The sequence below is a fragment of the Megascapheus bottae genome, chromosome 1, assembly GCF_031878675.1.
Source record: "Megascapheus bottae isolate mThoBot1 chromosome 1, mThoBot2.hap1, whole genome shotgun sequence".
Classification (NCBI taxonomy): Eukaryota; Metazoa; Chordata; class Mammalia; order Rodentia; family Geomyidae; genus Megascapheus; species Megascapheus bottae.
The window spans coordinates 32311437-32330194 of record NC_143509.1 but is presented as its reverse complement, the minus strand read 5'-3'; the positions used below and the strand labels follow the sequence as shown (position 1 = coordinate 32330194).

General features: G+C 41.2%; 1 protein-coding gene across 1 annotated transcript in view; it reads right to left on the bottom strand.

The window, feature by feature from the left end:
- Positions 1 to 18247, bottom strand: part of LOC150068922 (olfactory receptor 7E178-like) — a 29006-nt gene extending 10759 nt beyond the window's left edge. The window contains exons 1-6 of the mRNA XM_090329651.1: positions 17450 to 18247; positions 16284 to 16300; positions 13986 to 14153; positions 12198 to 12321; positions 11909 to 12025; positions 1055 to 1176 (exon numbers count right to left, since the gene is read on the bottom strand). Coding sequence (XP_090185777.1) covers positions 1055 to 1176; positions 11909 to 12025; positions 12198 to 12321; positions 13986 to 14153; positions 16284 to 16300; positions 17450 to 18247 — 1346 coding nt within the window. The remainder of the gene's footprint in view (positions 1 to 1054; positions 1177 to 11908; positions 12026 to 12197; positions 12322 to 13985; positions 14154 to 16283; positions 16301 to 17449) is intronic.
- Between the last annotated feature and the right edge of the window lie 511 nt (positions 18248 to 18758).

Sequence of the window (18758 nt, the reverse complement as noted above, 5' to 3'; positions counted from 1 at the left end):
GAAGAAAGGAAGAAAGGAAGGAAGGAAGAAAGGAAGGAAGAAAGGAAGGAAGAAAGGAAGAAAAAGAAGGAACCAGGATGGGAATTATAAAACCAGGAATGATGAAGAAATCTCCTTGGAGATAGATGACTCAGCAGAGTATTTTCTAGTGCTGAATTATCTGTATGAAATTAAGGGTGAGAAACCAATTGTCTATGTTTTCCAGAACGTTTACAAGGATCATATCTTCAGAAAATGTCACTATTTCTTTATAATAAAAGAAAGTATGCATGAGTGTTTCTTTATAGAGTAGAGGAGATTGAGTTTCACCAACAAGGATGACTGCTGTGGGTTTTTCTCCAGTGATCTTTGAAGAGGAGCCTCTATTGTTCTGTGATCTGAAAACATTGCATATAATGGTCATTTCTTTCTTTCTTTCTTTCTTTCTTTCTTTCTTTCTTTCTCTCTGTCTTTCTTTTTCCTTCATGATTCTTTGTTTTTTTTTTGTAAAAATAGAACATCTAAGATTATTTATTCATCCAACTAATCAACATGATCACTTCTGAGAAAGACATGAAATTAAGAATAGAAGGTAGCATAAATACAACCAAGAAACGATTCTAACACATTTTAAGGGACATTTTCACAAAGCAAACTGTCTTATTGGGAATCCCACCTGGCAGGGCCGGTCAAGTGAATGGTATGGATAGTTATAGGTAATAGTTGTATGTGACTGGGAGACAGAGATAGGAGAATCATGGTTGGGGGATAGCTTAGGCTAAGGGCAAGAACTTAAAAGTCAGCAGGACACAGTGCTAAGTGCCTGTAATTTGAATCATACAGAAAGTTTAGGAAGGAAGATCTCAGTTCGAGGCCAGCTGGAGGATAGCCTGAAACCCTATGTGAAAAATAAGGCAAAACAGGCTGAAAATGTGGTTCAAGTGGCAGAGCACCTCGAACCATCATCAGACTCTGAGTTTAAACCGTGGTACTATCAACAAACAAACAAAATGGTCCTATAAACTGCCAAATACAGATGAGTGGAAGCCAACTACTTAGCTGTGTGAAGCCATACCTCTTATTTTGTGGGAAAAGGAGAGAAGCATCTTTCTGTCTCGTGTGGAGGATGCTCGTGTCTTCCAAGAATGCAATGCCCACAGTGTTAGAGCTAGGAGTGGGAGCAATGAAGAGAAGCCACTGGGAGCAAGGAAAACTGTGCAGAGGAGGATAAAAGGAACAAGCCCATTGACCCCACAGGCAGGTAGGTGAGCAAAAGCAGAAAATCTGAGAAAAAAAACAGCTCAATTTTTTTGCCAGTCCTGGGCTTAAGCTCATGGCCTGAGGACTGTCCTTGGATTTTTCTCAAGGCTAGAACTCTACCACTTGAGCCTCAGCACCACTTCTGGCTTTTTCTAAGTATGTGGTACCAAAGAATTGAACCTGGGTCTTCGTGCATGCTAGGAAAGCACTCTACCACTAGGACAAACTCCTGGCACCATGGTAGCTCTATTTTTTTTGATAGTCCTGGGGATTGAACTCAGGGCCTGAGCTCTGTCCTGAGCCTCTCTGTTCTCAAGGCTAGCACTCTTCCACTTGGAGCCACAGCACCACTTGCAGAGTCTTCTGTGTATGTGGTACAGAGGCAGTCAACCTAGTGCTTCCTACTTGCTAGGCAAGCACTCTACCCCTAAGTCAGCCCCTTCTATTCTACTATAGTTGAGTGTCTAACATGAGTACCTAGAGGTTGATTGAAATGAGGAATGTGGAATAGAGTACCATTTTACAAATATACATATAAAGACCTGCAGGATCATAGGTGACTATGAACAAATGTATTGATAAACAATAGACTATATAGGGGAGGAGTCCAATGGTATGATTCTTTGAGCCATGAAATTATTACCTAACTTAAAAAAATATTAAGTAGCTTGTACTTGAAGTGTTGGGGAGGGGGATCAGACCAAGAGGAACGGTGTAGATGGGTGAAGATGCAAGGGTAAGAGAGAAAACACTCATGATATTCAGTAAGTATATTCAATATTATCCACCATATGTGAAAATGAAAGTAGGACAATCAGGAGATGAGTAAGGTTGAGAGATATGGGGCGGAATGATGAAAGGGGTGATATGGACACAGATACATAAAGTGACATACTAAATTGTGAACACTTTGACATCCACTTAAAAACAATAAAACTATTCCTTGAAAGGAGTGTGGGTATTTCCATGCTGATTTCAATGGTCACTTGTATACAGAATTACTCAATCTAAAACCTTAAAAGCCTTTATCTACAGATCTGGCCAGCTGCTCTGAAGTTACCATTACATGTGTGAGCCTCTGTCTCCTCATTAAAAAAATTTGGGTCATATGTTGGGGTGGAGAGTTAGTTATTTGTTTGTACCAGTCCTCAGGACTTGTTGCTATCCACAAATTTGTTTCCTGAAGACTAGTGACCTATCTCTGGAACTACACCCCACTTCTGACTCTGTGTGTATGTCTGTGTGTGTGTGTGTGTGTGTGTGTGTGTGTGTGTGTGTGTGTGTTTAGTTGGAAATAACAGTTTTATGGGATTTCCAGCTGTGGCTTACCTCAAAATGCAAATCGTGAGATTTCTTCCTTGTGAGCAGCTAGGACAGTACCCATGGACCAACAGTGCCTGGCTGTTAGTGTTTTGGGTCAGGAAAAAAATAACAAATGACCTTTCCTTGCAATTTTACCTAAAAGATGTTAAGTACATTCTCTCACATGACAGATGGTTCATGGGCATGTAGAATATGATTGAAACAAATGAAACAGCCTAAAATAAATCATATGAAATGTGTGTCTCATCGTTCATAGTTTTTAATTATGGGAAGGCTCTGTGTGTCCTAATGTCACTTCTGGGATCTGCTATAGCATACCACCACGTGCATTTAACTGAAACTTTTAAATAAATTTTTGCATTTCACACGAGTCATTGATGAGAGTTAAATATAAGTTACATTCTGTTTTTAACCATTTTTGTGCTGATCCTTGTGGTTGAAGTCAGGCATTAGACACTGCCCATGAGCTTTTTGGCTCAAGTCCTGTGCTCCACTCCTTCAGCAACATTGTCTCCTCCAGCCCTTGCTGAGTAGTTTATTGTAGATCAAAGTCTCACAAACTTTCCTGCCCATGCTGGTTTAAAAACCTGATCTTGCAACTAGAAAAGCCTAATGAAAGAAATTAAAGAGGACACTAGGAAATGGAAAGACATCTCATGCTCATGGCTAGGGAGAACCAACATAGTGAAAATGGCTATACTGCGAAAATTGATATACAAATTCAATGCAATCCCCATCAAAATCCCAAAGACATTCTTTACGGAAATAGAAGATATAATCCAAAGATTCATATGGAACAATACAATGCTAAGCAAAAAGAGCAATGCTGGGGGTATTACAATACCAGACTTCAAACTCTACTATAGAGTCATAATAACAAAAACTGCTTGGTATTGGCACAAAAACAGACCAGAAGATCAGTGGAACAGAATAGAAGACCCAGAAATAGAACCACATACCTATAGGCAACTTGTATTTGACAAAGGAGCCAAAGATGTACAGTGGAACAAACATAGTCTATTCAATCATTGGTGCTGGCAAAACTGGGCAGCCACATGCAGAAAACTAAAAATTGACCCTAGCCTTTCTCCATGCACAAGCATTACTTAAAGTGGATCAAAGACCTCAACGTCAGACCTGAAACTGTGAAACTGCTACATGATAAAGTAGGAGAGACACTGGAACTCATAGGCACAGGCAAAAGATTCCTAAACAGAATCCCAGGGTCACAACAGGTTGGAGAGAGACTCGATAAATGGGATTACCTAAAAATAAAAAGTTTCTTTACAGATAAAAGCATAGTCGCAAAAGTAGAGAGACAGCCAACCAATTTGGAAAAGATATTTACCAATAATATATCAGACAAATGCTTAATATCCAGTATCTACAGGGAACTCAAGAAACTAATCACCCCCAAACCCAACAAATCATTCACTAAATGGGCTTGGGAACCAAAGAGAGACTTATCAGAAGAAGAGATTAAAATGGCAGAAAAGTATATGAGAAAATGTTCATCATCTATGGTCATAAAGGAAATGCAAATATAAACAACCCTAAGATACCACCTTACCCCAACAAGAATGGCCAAGATTTTGAACTCAGACAATGACAGTTGCTGGTGGGGTTGTGGAGAAAAAGGAACCCTACTATACTGCTGGTGGGATTGTAATCTAGTTCAGCCACTCTGGAAAGTAGTGTGGAGGTTTCTTAAAGAACTGAAAATAGACCTTCCCTAAGATCCAGCCATACCTCTTCTGGGCATCTACCCTGAACATCATAACCCAAGATGTGATAAGGATACCTGCTCAGCTATGTTCATCTCTGCACTATTCACAATAGCCAGGTGATGGAAACAATCCAGATGCCCTACTTCAGATGAATGGATACAGAAAAAGTGATACATATATATACTATATATATGTATATATATAGTATATATATATAATGGAATTCTACATAGCCAACAGACAGGATAAAATAATGGCCTTCACAGGGAAGTGGATGAATCTAGAGCAAATCATGTTGAGTGAGACAAGTCAAGACCAAAAAACAAAAGGCGCCTGGTGTCCTTAATATATAGCTATTAGATCCAAAGAGTACAAGAGTGAGGACACAATATTTGCATACCCAACGCTATGGACATGGTAATGGAAATATAAGCATAACTATATAGACATAAAAACCTATGACTCTATAGGCATAATGTTTTATTTCATAAATTAATATGTTTCTATGACATACAAACCCTTAGCCTAATTTTAAGTTCTAAAAACTAAGTCCCAGTGATTGTATATAGAGATTCCCTTCTTGAACACTTGTTTGTTAAACTTGTTATTTGAAATCAATGTTAATAAATTCTTTAATTAAAAAAAAACTTGATCTTCCACTCACAGCACCCTGAGTAGCTAGGATCACAGATGTGAGCCACCAGTGCAGCCTTGTTTTTGAAGATATTAATTCTTCACTTGTTTGTAGACAGAACTTTCCATTTCAGACATTCATGTACATGTATAATGCATCTTAAACCCAATCACACCTTCCAAAATACTCCCTCTCCCCCTCCCCAACTGCCACATTAATATCTACACTTCCTTTTATACATGCACATTGAGTATGGTGACAAAATTCTCTGTCTGTTCAATGATTCCATGTGATTTATTCCTTCCTGCTAGTCCCTCATTCAAGACACTGATATTCTAGGTATTTCCTTTATGAATTTTCTGGGAACTGTCCAAAGGGTTTGCAAAGTGGAATGGCCTTCTTGTATAGCCTGTAATTACCCATACTTTTCACCTTGTCATCTATGCATAGACAGACCAGCTTTGTTTACCAAAGGACATGCTTCAAAACTATTCTTTTAGGCATTTGTTCTCCCTCACCCCCCTCCATGTTCGGGGTGCCTAGAGATAATTTGTTTGGCACCAGTTTGCCAAATTGTGAGCTCTGTGAATTGTGCATCCACAATCATAGAAGAGCCTACTACCAGCCAGTCCCCTGACATCTCTCTAAATATCTCCAATGCAATATTAGCCCCAGTTGGAAATTCTCCTGTATTGCCCTATTCATGGTCCACTGTGAAGATTGAGCCTGAGGTTTTAATACACTTCAGGCATGGGACAATCTTTTCATCTGTACTTCCTGGACATGACCCAACCAAGAAGCAACACAACCAAGTGTGTAACGAGTGTACCACATCATTCATACAAGCATGCTTTCTGCAAGCTTCTTGGTGATTTAGAGTTTTCCTTCTTGTCTCAATATACAATGAAATGTCTTATGTCTTAACTAAAGAGCCAAATAACTGCAAGTACTATTTCTACATAATGAAGACAAGCCAACAACTTGGTAAACTGTTAGAGGAGCCCAAGGAATAGCAGTAGTGAAGAATGTAAGTTATTACTTTTCTCCACTGAAGCTCACAGGAATCTTACATAAAATGTCTTACGATTTGTATGGAAATGATTGTAGATGGTTACATTAAAAAAACCAGTGTGAATCTTGCTTTCTATTTTTCTATTGTCACCAAATATTAAATACTGGAAAGTGTTTTGTGAAAGGCCTTGTTTGTTCTCCAGTGAGAATCTGGGCATCTGTCTCATTTCTCTCTGACTTTCAGAAAAAGAATACCAGTTTCTTGTTTAGGGGATTATTGGCTGATCACAAAACAGAGCTGCAGGGGTCACCGCTAGTAACCAGTATAGAAAGTGCAACAATCAAGTAGATAATTGAAAAGGAAGAATCCAGTAACTAAATATTACCCAGCAATTGCCTTTCAGGAATCCCTTGCTACACTGTCAGTAATTTCCACAATTCCAGAAATTAGTTCAGGAAGGAGCAGATATCATATCGGAGGTCTTGATTTATTTATATGTAGGAGACTAAAGAGTTTGTGTTTTTTTAAGTATACTTCAGTCCCAGTCCTGGTATCTCATACCTGGAATCCTAGCTACTTACTTAACAGGCTGAGTTCTTTAGACAGAGGTTCAAAGCTAGCATGGGTAGCAAAACCTGTGAGCACTCATCTCCAATTAGCTACCAGGAAGCCAAAAGCTGAGTTTCTTACTCAAGTGTTTGAGCTTTCCTTTGGGCAGGAATGGCTCAAGGCCAGTACCCAGGCCCTGAGTGGAAATCCAAGGATTCACACAAACACACACACACACCTGGGACCTTGCAGGCACATTGGATGAAAATGAAGTTCACAGATTAAAAAAAAATCACTGCTGTGAATTACCCTGTAATGAAGAATAATCTGTATTTTCTCTGATCAGAAAACACTGCCTATAATGTTCTAACATAGTCGAGTACTACAATGAATACATAAACAGGAATAAATGAGACATAAAAAAACTAGAATGATTGGGTTTGTGACAACTGAAAAGTGTGGTACAGAATGTCGGTATCAACTATGCATATTTGAATTCAAAAATGATTGTGGAATTCTGACTTCTTCATTATGTTTTGCTCTCTCTTTATATCAAAGGTCTCCAATTAATACAGAGCTGTGCAATCTAACACACATCTCAGAATTTTTTCTCCTGGGACTCTCAGATGACCCTGAGCTACAACCCATGCTCTTTGGGCTCTTCCTGTCCATGTTCGTGATCACTGTGCTTGGAAATCTGCTCATCATCCTTGCTGTCACCTCTGACCCCCACCTCCATACCCCCATGTACTTCTTCCTCTCCATTCTCTCCTTGGATGACATTTGTTTCATCTCCACCACCATGCCCAAGATGCTGGTGGACATCCAGACTCACAGCAGAGCCATCTCCTATGGGGGCTGCCTCACCCAGATGTCTATTTTTGTCATTTTTGCCTGTATGGATGTTTTGCTTCTTGCTGCCATGGCCTATGACCGATATGTGGCCATCTGTCAGCCCTTGAATTACCCTCTCATCATGAACCCTCGTCTCTGTGTCTCCTTGGTTCTGCTGTCATTTGTCACCAGCTTCTTGGAAGGACACCTGAACGTGTGGATGGTGTTACAGATAACTGATTTCAAGGAAGTGGAAATCCCAAGTTTTTTCTGTGACCCTTCTCATGTCCTGGAACTTTCCTGTAAGCACACACTCACAAGTGATTTATTTAAATACATTTTTGGTACCATTTTTGGTTTCCTTCCTACCTTAGGGATCCTTTTCTCTTACTACAAGATTATTTCTTCTGTGCTGAGAATGTCATCTTCAAGCGGGAAGTACAAAGCCTTCTCCACATGTGGCTCTCACCTGTCCATAGTCTGCTTATTCTTTGGGACAGCATTGGGGGTCTACTTTTCATCGGCTGTGTCACATTCTCCCAGAGACATGGCTGTGTCTTCAACAATGTATACAGTGGTCACTCCTCTCCTGAACCCCTTTATCTACAGCCTGAGGAACAAGGACCTCAAAAGTGCCCTGAGCAGGTTGTACAAACCAGGAACTGAGACCAGCAGGTAGGAAGTTCATTTGTTATGGCTTTTGCAGAAGCAACAAAATTGAGCATATAATCTGATAACTTTTATGTGTCTGAAAACCTTATTATTGTATTTTCATTAATATAATCTATTCTTAGAAAGGCCCTGGCTATATCAGGATAGATTCCTAAAGGAGGACTATTTCTTTTCAATGTTTAAATTGTTAGTTTGTAAAGAATGATGAATGTGTGCAGATGGTTGTCCCAACAAGGAATGTTGCAAGGATTGAGTGGTGAAGTTTGTAATATGTAAAATTTATCTCAATAAACTTGGATCAAAACAGATTTTTGTTTTTTTAAAGTAGGCTTTGAAATCATAACTTTCTAATTGGTAGATATCCTGCCTCCTCCCTTTTGTTTTGAGTTATTTTAGAATTTTAACTTGGTCTCTTAATTGTTGCCTGTGATGCATTGTTGTTTCTTAGACATTTGAGTGTTCATCTCAAATTCACTTGAAGACCCCACCAAGAGTAAGGGACATCGGCTTGGTTGTGGCCTTCCAAGACTCAACCAGCCACTGCTACCCCACCCTTTATCCCATCCTTCATCTGTCAGCCACATCCTCGCCGTCCACTTATTGCTGTCAAGACAGGGACACTCAGGGGCATCAACTTGTGGATCTGAAATGCAGTGTACAGTCCCCATCTTTGACAGGAAGATTCTCTCATGGATGTACCTAACATCCAGTGTTGGTTAATACACAAATGCAAAGGACTAGCTGGCCTTTCTGTGTCAGTCCAGGCCAAGCTGAGCGGCCACCCAAAATGCAAAGTATCTGATGGGATTGGCTGGGACCACTGCATCCCACGTCAACTGCTTTTTATCTACTTGCTTTTCTTTTCAGCTCAAGAAGTTCCTGCAAGAAACATTTCTATATGCAATTTTCACCTCAAAATCTTTCTATGGATTTTAATGGCAGTTTCCTATTAAGTCTTACACACTGTATATGTATGGTACATTGTGGTCCAAATACTTAGGAACATTTTGGAGAAAACTTATATCCCCTTAACTCCATTAATGTCCCAAGAGTACCAGGAGATGTAGATAGAGCAAGTCCATAAAATACTCAGCATTTCCATATGACAAAACCTGATGTACTTGGATATTTCAACTAGCAGATCCAATGTCTACCACCAGAATTACAAGTGATGATGTTTAAAATAAGTGACAATTGTCATGCTTTGCCTACATTGCCTTAGTTTATTCTTACTGTCTGTTAATAATTCGTATATATGTGTGAAATAATATTGTTCTTAGGACATCATTATCTCATTGTGACATCACATAACTAGTAAAAAGATCATAGTTTGTGACATCACATTTACACAGTGACATCACTGACGTACCATAACATCCTAACCTTTGTGATATCATGTGGCTATTTTGACTTCAGAGAAGCTTTGACCTCATGTCTTGATTTTAGACTAAGAAAGTTTCAGACATGACAGGCATTGAGACAGCAAAAAATCATCGTGACCTCACATCAGTATTTTGGCATCATTGTGCCACTGTGATGTCAGAAACCTATTTTGACCTTAGAATGTTTGTGACATCATTGTCCTATTGTGACATCATAAACCTACTGTGACACCCACAGTGCTTGTGGCAATCCATTGATTAAACCTGCATTAAAAGTATCGGCAGCCCCACCCATGGAGATTAAAGAAACCCCTGCATTATTCATAGTTGCATGCTCACAATTCACACATATACAGAGTCACTATTTGTATATGTTTCTAGTTATGAATATGGATAGCATGTACTTTTCTGATCATAATATCTAAGCTATTCTAAGTATAAATATAGGCACAATTACAATTTCATTGATTGACACCAAAAGAAATGATAACACCAGTGGAGTTTTCTGTCCTATACCAGGACTTAAATTCAGGATCTCCTGTTTATATTCTGTTTGCTCAGCTTGTTTGCTCATTTGAACTACATCTCCAGCCAGCCTTTTTGCTGAATAATTAAAATGGGTTTTCAAACATTTTTTTTTTCTAACCAGACTGACTTAATGACATTCACAGGACAGAGAGAAAATCCTGAAGATAGAAGAGGAAAATACAAGTGATACTAGAAGCAAGTAAAAGCACACCAATATTATTGACAAATATTCAAAAGAAATGCTTTGGCTTGGCTCTGATATTAAGCTTCCCCAAATCCTGGACTTGTGATAAACCATGCACAAGGAAGCCCAAACCACGGCTTTGTTTGCGTTGGGCTGATATGTTACATCAGGCCACAGGAGAAGTTCTCTAGGCCTATCTCTGAATGCATACTACAGGGTTGTTCCTGATATGCTTATTTAGATCACACAGGAGGATGTCATACTATTGTTGGAAGGTAGATTCTCTAATAATATAAACGTAAAAGAGTCTGAACTTTATTTTTTTGAAGTTCATGGGGCTTGAACTCAGCCTGGGCAGGGTCTCTGCTTTTAGGCTCAAGGCTACCACCCTACCCCTGGCCTGGGTTCTGTCCCTGAGCTCTTCAGCTCAAATCTACCACCCTACCCTTGAGCCAAGCCCCACTTACTATTTTCTAGAAGTTAACTGGAGATAAGAGTCTTAGGTCTTTTTTTGCCCCAACTTGCTTTTAACTTTGATCCTCAGATCTCAGCCTCCCGAGTAGCTAGGATAAGAGTCTGAACTTTGTCTGAGTGCTCCTCCAGTATACCTTAGTTGATAGTTTTACCGTTGTTGACAGAAAGCATCTTTCTACCTATTCCCTAAGTTCATGACAAAAATTATTTCACTCCAGCGCTATTTCACCTTCATAGACCAAATATTCGAAGTTTATAATAGTGGCTTTTCTCTTCCAGGAAATTATAGCTACACATAGCTTTAGACTGAGGGTAAAACATCAGTACTTATAATAACTCTGGTTTTTGAAACCAATACTGCTTAACTGTATTTCAAGCTTTCTAGTATTTCACTGGCACTTAGGTCAGTTTTATATTGATAGAAGCATTGAAAAATAATAAGCCAGTATTTCATAATGTGTGTGTGTGTGTGTGTGTGTGTGTGTGAATAATTTTAATACCCATCTTGACTTGCAGACCAACCAGAAAAACTATAGGACTGAGTGGTGTTTCAACAGTACCAATGAGCTGATAACGAAATCTTTACGGTAGAAAATTAGTTGTTGCTGAGGTTTCCTGGTTTAAGGATGGTGCTTTACCACTTTCATGAGGGGGTGTGCATTTAGAGGAGGTTACTTCATTAGGGAAAACAGGCCCCTGCACTTCTAGAGCAACCTTGTTGGAACCATGAACTTCAGATTGCAATTTCCTGAGAAGCAAGAATTATCTGGCAAATATCATGTAACCCTTTTATTAATTACAATAAAAAATTAAAAAAAAAGAATTATTAAATGAACCAAAGATCCTCTATCCTTTCCGGTGTTTTGAACACATTTAATTACTTACCCCTAACCAGAGGCCCACTGAGTAGAGGCCAAGAAATAAATTCACAAGTAAATAGAGACACTGATTTAAAAACATTAAAAATATTTGGTAAATAAAAGAGTTTAAACCATTGTAAGTACATCCCTGGGATAGATGATTGGTTGAAAGGCAGGGGACACAGGCTGCGGCCCTCAGTGTGGGCTTTGGCCTATGAGGTGGTAGAGACACTCTGGAGCCAGGTGGTTCACCACCAGGTTGCTGGAGAAACCAGTACTTTCTGTCCGTGGAAGCATGGGAGGAGGGCAGAGGTAAGAGAAGGAACACACAGAGGAGAACTTCCATGGCCAATGGCACCACTTCTGGGGGCCTAACCAATCTAAAGGGACCACCTCTGTCCAAATCACACCATTTTCACAGAAAGGCTTCAACCTAGCAGGGAGTAGTTTCTAGACACAGCCCCCCAACCCACTCAGCTCATCACATCACCGTCTCTGGAGCCAGCAGCACAGACCCCGCTAAGCCCAGCTTCTCTTTCCTGTGCCCTACACTGCTGGACAGTGGGTGGGTGGTTGTGCGAGCCATTCCCATGTCCCCCACTTCATTCTGCAGAACATCCAACACATCCAGAAAAAGATCCAGACAGGCTGTGTAAACTAGCTCAGAAAGAAATCCCTCCCCTCTACTCAGCCTGCTTTCTGCCTGACCAGAATCAACCTTCCCACAGCAGAGCACACCCTAACCGTGGGTGGTGGAGGGTGGAGGAGTTAGAGGTTACTGTTGATAGTCTACACTTGTGGGCCCAGCCTACAGGAGACACCTCGGGCTCTAGTTCAACAAGGGCTCCCTCACTGCCTTCTAATGTGTCCCGGGACACTTGGGCTCCCTGGCCAGCTTCACTGCTGGGTGCCGAATAATGCCATGTCTAACTTTGAGCTATATCGTTGGTAATTACTTTCTGCTGAGAGGCAAGGCAACACGCAAGTGTTACTGCTTTGAGGCAAGGGGCAACAAGGCAAGGCACCCGAGGCGAGGCGCAAGACTTGATTACCATTGGTTACGAATGTGTTGTTGCTTTATCACTCTCTGCTGAGACCTATAGTGGGAATAAACATGTGGACCTCCCTGTCCTGTCCACCTTTGTGCTGATAGGCTCTGGCACTCGATATAAGGAGGAGGGACTTCTGGAATAAAGAGAGATTCCTGCCTTGACGAACCTGCCTGACCTGTCTATTTGTGCTCCGGAACAGGAGGGCTGGGTGCAGGCGGTCAGTGAGCCCTCTCCTCCCTTGGCTTGTCCTGGTCAGGGCGTGTTCTCCCTGTCCCTCCTGCTGATCGAGAGGGACCAGGGAAGAAAGACCCCTACACTTCATGGTGGTTTTTTAAGAGCCTGCCTGACACATTCCATGAGGCCAAGTTCCTGACCTTCAGCATGCTGGTGTTCTGCAGTGTGTGGCTCACCTTCCTGCCTGTCTACCACAGTGCCAAGGGGAAGGTGATGGTGGCTGTGGAGGTCTTCTCCATCTTGGCCTCCAGTGCAGAGATCCTGGGCTACAATTTTGCCATCAAGTGATATTGTCTTTTAAAAAAAAATTCTTTTTTTTTTTTTTGCCATTCTTGGACTTCTACTCAGGGACAGGGCACTGTCCTTGGTTTTTTTTTCCTCAAGGCTAGAGCTCTACCACTTGAGCAACAGTACAACTTCTGGCTTTTTTTCTGTGCATGTGGTACCTGCATAGTAGGCAAGAAGTGATATATATTCTCAAGAAGATCAGAGAGAATTTCTCTAAGAAGGTTCAGACAGAGACATTCCATTCTGGAAGCAAGAAACCTTAAGATGAGTATTAAGTGTTGCCTGGAATACTTAAAGGTTCTGTGCCATTTTGACAGCCATAACTCAGTAGAATTTGAGGAATTCCTTCAACAATAAGTTACTATTCTTCATTATATTATTGTCACAGCAAGTTTCCTCTAAGACTTCTTCATTATGCATTGTATCCTGGAATTTCTATACTTTCTATGCAACTGGCAGCAGAGGACTTTTGTCTTCCTTCCTTACTTCCACCTCCCAAGCCCACTCCGCATTCTTTCAGAAACAGATCCTCTAAAAGCACAGGCTAGGGCCAAGAGTTTGGCTGGATGGAGTTGTGTTGACAAGCATTCATGAAGACCTGGGTACTATTCTTTGGTTCCATATACTCTGAAAAAGCAGGAAGTGGTGCTGGGGCTTGTGTGGTAATGCTAGCCCAGTGCAAAAGAAGCTCAGGGAAAGTGCTCAGGCCCTGATTTTAAGCCCCAAGACTGGCAAAAAACCAAAATAAAACCCAAAGAGTACCCTAAACTCTGGGTCAAACCTGAATGATCAGAGACTCCTTAAACAATTATGGACCCAGGAAATGTCAACACACTTCAGAAACTGCAGGACTGATGAATTGAAAGCGTGCCCCAAGAAGAAACAATGCTTCAATGGTCTCCCCTAGACCATGCCTCTCCCACACAGGTGAATGTACTCATTTGAACTTCAATCACCAACTGCAAGTTCATGACCAGATCGTAATCCCCTCACTGCCTGGGGATCACTGCAGGCTCAGGCAGATTTCCAAGCACAGTGATCAGGTATAGGGACAGAAACAGCCCACAGAGGACGGGCTGCAGATGTGGATTCCCGGAGAAACACAGGACATGGAACTCTGAGACTGGGGTAAGATTATCTGCCTCTGTCTTGTTTGGACCCCTATTGAAACAAAATGTTTTAGAAAAATTAAGTGGAAACAAAAGTTATGTATAAATGTTCAAGTATCTGCAGGATATTGTCACCACCTCATACCAATAGTCTGAAATCATTCTCCATGGTGACATTTCCTGAATGTCTCAAACCCTGTCTTTTGGTTGATCTACTTTCAAATTCCTATTTGCATCTACTGTAAAGAGTTTACAAGTGCACAATAACACTGAGATACAATCTAGTCTTAAAATAGAGAATGAGAAGCTGGGTACTGGTGTCTCACAGCTGTAATACTAGCTACCCAGGAGGCTGAGATCAAAGCCAGCCAGGGCAGAAAGGTCCTCCGTAGAGTGTGTTGTGATCTCAGCTTGTTCCTTCCGGTATGGTGGAAAGTAGGCTGGGTTCATGGCTGACAGTTCTTCATAGCCTTTTTCATCCAGATGATTGTTGGGATTGGCCATTTTAGGTAAATATTTATGGAATTCCCGATTAGGCCTGCACCAAAATGAATGGAATCATTGCCTTTTGTCTTCCATCCTGCCTTGAATGCCTCCTTCTTTCCATTTACTTTTGCTTTCTCTCTGAAAAATACACTGTAAACAGCACAGGCTAAGGCTGAGACATTGGCCTACTGGTAGAGTACTTGGTGAGCATGCACAAAGACATGGGTTTTATTCCTTGGTTCCCCGTACTCAAAGAAACCCAAAAGTGGTGCTTTTCTTCAAGTGGTAGAGTGCCTTGGCCAAAAGAAGCTTAGGGAGAGTGCTCAGGCACTGACCTCAAGCAACACAAATGGGGGGCAAAAAAGCCCCACAGGCCAGGCACAAACCCCACAGCTTACCTGATTGATCAGAGATCCCCCAAAAATGACCCACCTGGGAAGTGCCAACACAAATCAAGGGATGAAGGATAGTGAAGAAGTCTCTCCTTTTAACCAACACTTCTTTTCTCCCTAACAGCAGGTACCAACACAAGAGAAAACACACGAATACCCTCAGGTTCTGGGAGGGTGGGGTAGGAGTTCACGGTGGATTTCCCACACCTGTGTGCACAGCCTACAGTAAGCAGTGACACCTGGGTCCAAAGCCCTAATGTACCCTAGTTTTCCAGGGACAACCTTTCTCTGAAACCAAGAAGCTAACAAAGTACTTTCCATTCCAGTCAGCAGGCGCCCAGCATGTCAGCAAACCAAGACAAAGGAAGACAATCCTGGAAGACAGCATTCACCTGCACAGATTTGCATATCAGTTTCTGGTTTGCAATTCTGCTCAGGAAATTTTGACTTGAAATCCGTGGTTCCACAAGATGGGGCAAAAGGTACAGAGACCTGTTATCTCTACAAGCTAAGTTCCTCTCAAGGACTCTAATGGTAGTGCTTGCCTAGGATGCAAAAACACACAAATTCCATTTCTTGGAACCACATACATAGAAAAGCTAGAATTGGTCTTTTGGCTAAAGTGGTATTGTAATAGAACAACCCAAGGGGAGTTCTCTGGCCCTGAGTTTCATTTGCAGGACTGCCACCCCCCCTCCAAAAAAAATCCCCCCAAACTAAGCATCCTTAAATGCATTCCTCATTTTGCTTGCTGTAGGCAGGCCAACAGGTGTGGGCAACAAACACCTACCTCCTAGCCCTCCCTCCTCTCCATAGGGGGTATGGGTGTGTTTCCTTTTGGTTTTGTATCTGTTAGGTTGAGAGGAAGTGTGGGTCATGGAGCAGAATTCTTTATCCTCTGATATGTGTTGGCACTTCCTGATTTGGTAATTGTTTAGGGAATCTCTGACCAATCATGTCTGCCCAGAGTTTAGGGTGGTCCATGGTTCTTCTTTTTAATCGCCAGACTGGATTCTTAAACTCAGGGCCTGACCACTTTCTTTGAGCTTCTTCTGCTCTAGGATGGCTCTACCACTTGTGCCCCAACACTATTTCCTGCTTTTTCTAAGTATGTGAAACCAAAGAATTGTACCCTTGTCTTCATGTATGTTAGTCAGGCACATTTCCACCCTGCCAAACTCCCAGCCATGGCCTGTGCTTTTTAGCGAGTCCCTTTCTGAGAGGAACAAGGCATGTGGAAGGAAGGAAGACAAAAGTCCTCTGCTGCTATTTGTTGATGCATAGTATTATAATGATTATTTTACCTTCTACTTCCATCACACTGCAATAGAATAGGAAAGAAGCATTGGTGATGACTGAATAGACCCACAGGGAACCAAGGAGTTCCTGGAGGGGGACAGGAATGAAGGACAGATTACCAGGATATATTTTTTTTGTGGGTCATGAGGCTTGGACTCATCTTGGGCGCCGTCCCTGAGCTCTTTAGCTCAAGGCTCCTGTCCCACTCTTGAGCCAAGCCCCACTTACTGTTTCTAGAAATTATTTGGAGATAAGAGTCTTTGGTCCTTTTGTGCCCCTGTTGGCTTTGAACCTTGATCCTTAGATCTGAGTCTCCTGAGTATCTAGGTTTACAGGTGTGAGTCACCACACCAGATATAATGATTTTTGCTCATCATTTAGCCTGATGAGGGAATAACTTTATGTACATTTCAGGCCTATGGTCTGGAAATTTCATGTATTAGGTTGCACTGGAAGTTCCCAAATTCACACTCAATGATTTCCTTTCCATCAGGAGATATTCTCCTAGACATGAGCATTCATCCTTGAGAATGGAATTAATCAGTCTATTTGAATTTCTCTTAATTTTGTGTTTATGATTGTAAAGTTAATACTCCAAGGTGTTGCAATTACAAAAGTCATGTCATAAGTATATTTCTATTTGGACAATGTCATCGCATATTGATTTTTTCATAAGATCTTCTAATATTTTCTTCCCCCGCTCTCTCCCTCCCTTCTTTCCTCCCTTTCTCCTTCCATCCTTTCTTCCTTCTTCCTTTGTTTTCTTTCTACCAGTACTACGCCTTAATTCAGAGCTTGGATTCTATTCCTGAGTTTTTGTGCACAGAGTAGTACTCCATCACTTCCAACAACCTCTCCAGCTCTGGCTCTTTTAGTGGTTAATTGAAGTTCAGTATCTTATAAACTTTCACACACATACACACATACATATTTGCACACACATATATGGTAGGTGTTGGGCTTAAGGGAGGGAAAAATTAGAGCAGGGATGGGTGGCGAAATGTAGTCATAATATTCCTATGTAGTGAAAAGAATGCCATAAATCTATGATTACAATATCCTACTAAGGCAGGTTTTATATTTATGGAGGATCAGTTTTCCAAACAAAATGAGAAAATGACAACACATGGAGCACATTTATATGGAATCTGCCCAGAAGATAGCCCAGGGCCTTATGGAGGTCCTTGTTTCTCAGGCTGTAGATGAAGGGATTGGCCATAGGGACAACCACAGCATACATTAATGATGTCATTGCACTGTCTTGAGGAGAATTGGACACAAGTGATCCAAGATATACTCCAATGGCTGTCCCATAGAACAAGCAAACTATTGTCAGGTGAGAGCCACAGGTGGAGAAGGCTTTGTATTTCCCACCTGAGGATGGGATTCTCAGAATGGAGGAAATAATTTTATAGTAAGAGAAGGTGATGGCTGAGACCGGAAGAAAGCCTGAGATGGCACTCACAAAATTCATGACCACGGTTTTGGTAAGGTTATCAGAACAGGCCAGATTTAGAACTTGAGAAGGCTCACAGAAGAAGTTTGAAATGTCCATACCTTTGAAGGTTGTAAAATATAAGGTAATCAAATTGTGCAGCTGGGATTCAACAAAGCTACTTAAAAAAGATGTCCAAACTGACAGTACACAGAGGCCAGGGTTCATGATGACTGTATAATGAAGAGGGTGACAGATGGCCACATACCGGTCATAGGCCATCACAGTCAGCAGCATGTCATCCATATTTCCAAAAAGGAAGAAAAGAGACATCTGTGTCAGGCAGCCCACATAGGAGATGGTTCTTCTGTGACTCTGGATGTTCACCAGCATCTTGGGGACTGTGGTAGAGGTGAAGCAGATGTCATCCAAGGAGAGGATGGAGAGGAAGAAGTACATGGGGGTGTGGAGGTGGGGGTCAGAGGTGACGGCCAGGATGATGAGCAGATTTCCGAGCATGGTGATCAGGTACATGGACAAAAAGAGCCCAAAAAGGATGGGCTGGAGTTCAGGATCCTCTGAGAGTCCCTGGAGATGAAATTCTAAGATGTGTGTTACATTATGTAGCCCTACATTTGCTGGACACCTTTGGATGTAAAAAAGAACAATATGTAATGAAGAACTCAGAACTCTGCAATTAGTTTGAATCCAAGTATTCATATTTGATGAGTACAATACCCAGCCACTCTCCATTGCTTGTTTTTCATTCACTCCTTTGTCTGTATTCACTTTAGATACTTCAACTATGTTAGAACATTACAGGCAGCATTTTCTGATGACAGAAAATACAGCTTATTGTTGTAAGCTCATTAGAGATTAATCCGTAGCAATCATCTTTAGTTTGTGCAATTCATTCTCATCCACTCTACAAAGAACACTTCTATACATTTTATTTCACCCTAAGGAAATAGTGAAATGGTCTGTAAAATATAGAACTCTATTATTTAAATCTTAATTTCAAATAGTTTAGCACTAGAAAATATTG